The sequence below is a fragment of the Crinia signifera genome, chromosome 4 (genome assembly GCF_055691185.1).
Source record: "Crinia signifera chromosome 4, ASM5569118v1, whole genome shotgun sequence".
In the NCBI taxonomy this organism is placed as follows: Eukaryota; Metazoa; Chordata; class Amphibia; order Anura; family Myobatrachidae; genus Crinia; species Crinia signifera.
Window position 1 is genome coordinate 326607613 of NC_139220.1, and position 5023 is coordinate 326612635.

At 36.6% G+C, this 5023-nt stretch overlaps 1 protein-coding gene across 1 annotated transcript; it reads left to right on the forward strand.

Moving 5' to 3' along the window:
* Positions 1 to 2793: 2793 nt before the first annotated feature.
* LOC146073461 (olfactory receptor 5A1-like) lies at positions 2794 to 4458 on the forward strand. Its single transcript, XM_083180642.1, has 2 exons — positions 2794 to 2826; positions 3526 to 4458. The coding sequence occupies exons 1-2, from the start codon at positions 2794 to 2796 to the stop codon at positions 4456 to 4458; spliced, it is 966 nt and encodes a 321-aa protein (XP_083036768.1).
* Positions 4459 to 5023: the final 565 nt, after the last annotated feature.

Here is a 5023-nt window from a genome sequence, read left to right on the forward strand (position 1 = left end):
GGAAGAGAGAGTGGAGAGGACAGAAGGGTCACACTGGTAAGTGGAGACAAGGTCAGTGAAGTGGCTAAGTTGGTGAGTGGAAACAGAGGTCCACTGAGATAGGCCAAAGTAGGAGGAGAGGGAAAGAATATTAATGGATGCTGACTATGGGATGTTAAACTTGTCAAGGATGATAAAGGGCGGGTCATAAAAAAATAATAGGGGAAATCCGACAGCAAAGTTGTTGAGAAATGGGGAGATAGATGATCACCACAGGGAGGTGAATAGGGGTAGAAGAGGCAGATAAGGCACATCTTAAAGGTGAAGAAAGCGCGGGAGTGTCCATATGGGATGATGTGAATGGTGCAGTTCAGGGAGAGAGACAGGTGCCTGTCCCTTTGCAGTCATCATTCAGGTGAAGCGGAATCAGAAGAGGAAAGACAGTTTTTCTCTTGTTGACCTCCAGTATATCTCCAATATGTATCATAATATTTCTGCACACTTTATGCTACCACACTCCACAGCTCCACGTCACTTTACAGCAGTCTGGTTAAAAAGAGATGCAGACCTGCACCTAGCTATAGCATTAGGGTCCACCAATACTCAGAGAAGCCTTGACGGACAGTTTGAAAGCTTACTAATGTACAGTATTTATTTAACCAAGATATCTAAGTCCTACTACCATGTAGTTTTTAAATCTGATTACTGATATCATTCAGTGTGCTGGGGGAAACAATGTTTTGTTTTTCTTACTTAAGATTACCCCTCCCTTTCATCCTGTATCTGGATGGTGATGAACAAACTTGCTACTGTCGACCAGGTTCACTTTGATGCTTACCATCTGTCGATCTCCCGTCACTGTCTAAATGCTAATTTCAAAATACAGGCATCTAAGTAGACAACATCTACCTCAAGTGGTTGATCATGGTAATGTCTATCTAAACAGGCTTTCATTCTCCTGATTGATATTAATAAACTGATTGAGGGTATGCTAGTATATATAAACCTGTATATAAGCCACATTGGAAGCCCCATCCAAAGACAAAGGTTTTCAGCAAAGTGAGAACATTGAATGTTCAGTTAACCCCTTAATACACAATGATTTCCTGCCATACTACAGTCTGAGAACTTCAAATATAAATGACAGTATAGGCCAGTTTACTTAGCAGAGTTTGTTAACAGAAGAGCACAATGCAGGAATGGTAGGAGTATAACTGTTACTATGTTTACTTTGCTTTGTGCATACAATAAACTTGTTGTCTTAGAAAAAAATAAGATAAAAGTTTCATTTGCCATAATCTCCACTTGAAGCACCATATATACTAACCAGCAGTGGAGGCTACAGAGGTGGGGCTGCAGTGCAGTTCAAAATTCAAATAAGGGAGGATCAGCAACTGTCACAACTTTTATTCCAGTTGGTGTGGCTCCAGTATCTGAATTTTGGACTGTGCTGCAGCCCTACCTCTGGAGCTGCAACAGGTTTAGTATCCAGGTTGAATTCTACCCTGAATATGCTTCAGTGACTAGAGGAACAACCAGTCATGCAGACATACACATCCAGCCATGAGAAGGGGACATCATTTCTCACTGCAGCACTATGGATAATATTCTTTGTTTTATGTCAGGTAATATCATTTATTAAACTACTAAAAACACAGCTGGAGAAGCAGAAGGATGAGAAAAAATGATAAGCATTTCTGCTAAGTATGTTTGACTTTTAGATCAGCTAATGTATTCTTTGCACAAGTAGCTGTACTTTTTGCTATGAAGTTGTCAGCTCGAGTTTAATTAAATCACCAACATACTTTCTTTTGAGTGTGCCCAAACCAAGCACTTCAGCCACAAAAGTGTCACTCGCTGTCAATTAAGTGCTGGTTTTTTTAACTGGATGAACTTTTTAATATACAATATAAGGGTTGTTTTTAGAGCCCGAGAACAATATCATCAAGCTTCACTTTTAATATTGGGTTTGTACTCCTTGATATCTTAATGTGAAGACCGCAAGGGGGGGAGTTTCCAATTTTCATTTTCCCTGTACTGGCCGAAGACCAATGGCTGGAAAAGATTTTTATTATTAGGTTTTCTACTATTAAACTACTATATACTACTATAGGCAATTCTCCTATACTTATATTGCATTGTCCACTAAAACTCTTCTATATAATGGAATGTGACACAGTCATCTGTATGTTTATAGTTTTTAGCATACCATAAACCGGGCATATCCAAACTGTGGCCCTCAAGTTGTTGTGAAACTACACAACCCAGCATGCCTTGCCATAGTTTTAGCAATCCCTAATAGCAAAACTGTGGCAAGGCATGATGGGACTTGTAGCTTTACAACAGCTTGAGGGCCACAGTTGGGACATGCCTGCCTTAAACAAAAGCATAGCCACAACTTCTTAATGATTGTTCTAAAAAGTTTTAATATTTTTTTCAACAATTTATCAAACTTAAGTTTCCAAAGGTAGCATAGCTTGCTGTCTTATTGCAGACTAACAAAATACAGCTTCAAAACAATGAAATTTTTTTTTTTTTTTACATTATGGATTATACAAATATTAGAGCTCTGGAGTCTAATTATAATTTCCATAATAATTTCAGAACTGAATTCTCCTTGGATTAACTAAACCTATGAAACACTCCACGTTAAGGTATAAATTGAACGTACATTGAGATGATATTTCTGCAACACTTATTTGGCTGTAGGACAGTGTATATGTGTGTGATAGATTTTATAACAGCCTAGAAAGGTTTGCCAAAATTCCTACAATGAAATATTATTATACGTAGAATTGGACTATATCAACAGACATGGACCCAAAACTAATTCCTGATGAAGTCGAGGTAAGCAGCAACCTTATCATGGTACTGTATACTAAACCTGTGCACTTTAGTGTAGGTGACACATAAACAATGGTGTGGTACAAATTCTGTTCTTAAAAAAAAAAAATTGGAGGACGCGTGTTGAATCCTATTTCTACATGTTTTGCGTTGTTTACTAAAACCTACCACAATTCATATATTATTATTGTAGTTTATAATATATAAAAAGATGCACAGAATAATAGTGAACATTTTTTCTTTTGATTATTCCCCCCAGCCCAATCAGAAAATAAAAATAAGGTTTGCCTGTGAATATCCTGTCATTGTAAAATGATTTGCAAAATACCAGTGCAAGTGATTGAGTTGAAGAATAACACAAAAAATGTACATTGTGAACATACAGTACTGTAATACCATGTAAAGAAACCTTTATAAAAACAAGAAACCCATATATAGTGCTGTTTATCTGTGCAGTGAACATACCCATACTTCATCTGTAAAAAAATGGAGTTATTTGTAAACATTCTAAGGGGTGTATTCGATTGAGTTATTGGTTGACTTTATGGATAAATGGTTGTTCATGGAGGAATATGGTGCATATAAGCAATTTTGTTTTGTTATTTATCATTATTTGTGTATTGTGTTTAATGGAATCTCCACCTCAGTGTTGGCTGGTTGCCTATTACTACAAAATAAATATTTTTTTTTTTTCTGCCCCAGGTACCATATAGTAACAACATCACCTCAGTCATTCTTCTTGGGTTTCCAAATCTTCAAAATGCTTCTATTCTCCTGTTCTTGCTACTGCTCGTTATATATTCGGTGACCATATCTGCCAATATTTTTATTATGATTTTATTTCTGCTGAGCAAAAACCTTCAGACCCCCATGTACTTCTTCATTACCCAACTATCAATATTCGACATCATATTGACGACTGATATTCTCCCGAACCTGCTGCACATTGTGCTGTATGACGGATGTGTTATGTCACTTATTGGCTGCATCGTTCAGTTTAATTTCTTTGCTATGTCAGAAACCTCTGAGTGTCTTCTTCTGTCGGTGATGTCCTATGATCGCTATCTGGCCATCTGTGACCCTTTGCGCTATCATTCTGTGATAAATCCCAGGTTTTGTGTAAAATCACTTATTACTATTTTAATAGTGAGTTTTGTCTTGATGTTAGTGAATGCTATATCTATCTGCAGTTTGCATTTCTGTGGACCAAACATCATTAACCATTTCTACTGTGACTTTGAACCAATATTGCAACTTTCATGCTCTGATACCTCCATAATTTATATTCAGACTTTTATAATGAGTATTGTTGCCACACTTACTCCATTTATAATAATTGTGATGTCATATGTGTTCATCGTCCTTGCAATTCTAAAGATACCATTATTTACTGGAAGACAGAAAGCCTTCTCCACCTGCAGCTCCCACCTGATGGTGGTGTCCATATTTTATGCGACACTAATCATTGTTTATGTGTTCCCAACAAAACAATTGACCACAGTAAGCAAAGTCATGGCTTTGTTTTATACGGTGATAATTCCATTGCTTAATCCGATAATATATACTTTCAGAAACAAGGACTTTAAAGAAGCATTTGATAAAATTAAAAACATGAAATCAGACAAACGTTGGTGAGAGAGTTCAAAGAAGGTAAGCACAGTGCTTTACACATTATGTAAAGAGTAACTGGTTAACTCTACTTGACAGCAAAACAGTTTATCAAGGCTCAATGGGTTTAAGAAAGTAATGGGCAAGTTTAGGCCAATCGAAATACGGCAGTGTTCTTGGATATACAACTGAGGAAGACTTGGATGCAAATAAAAGTGAAAGGAAGCATCCTGAGGCCTGATGCCTACACCGGGTCATGGTGGTGGTGATGATGGTGATCACGATGATGATGACCAATATTACGTAGTTGCTTTTCACTGTCTGATGCCGATTGAGATTGTCAACTTTTATATTTAATATTCGAACACACTTCCTACTTTATACTTTAGTAGTATAATAAGACAACACTTCTGATATTATCAATAAAAAGTATATAATTAAAAGGTACTCAGTCATGGTTTTTCTTTTTGAATTAGAATTTTAGCATCCAGGTTGAGTCTCCCATATCTGAAATGCTTAGGATCAGAACTTTTTTTTTGAATTTTAGATTTTTTCCATATTTCTAAATATTTGCTAATATAATGAGGTATCC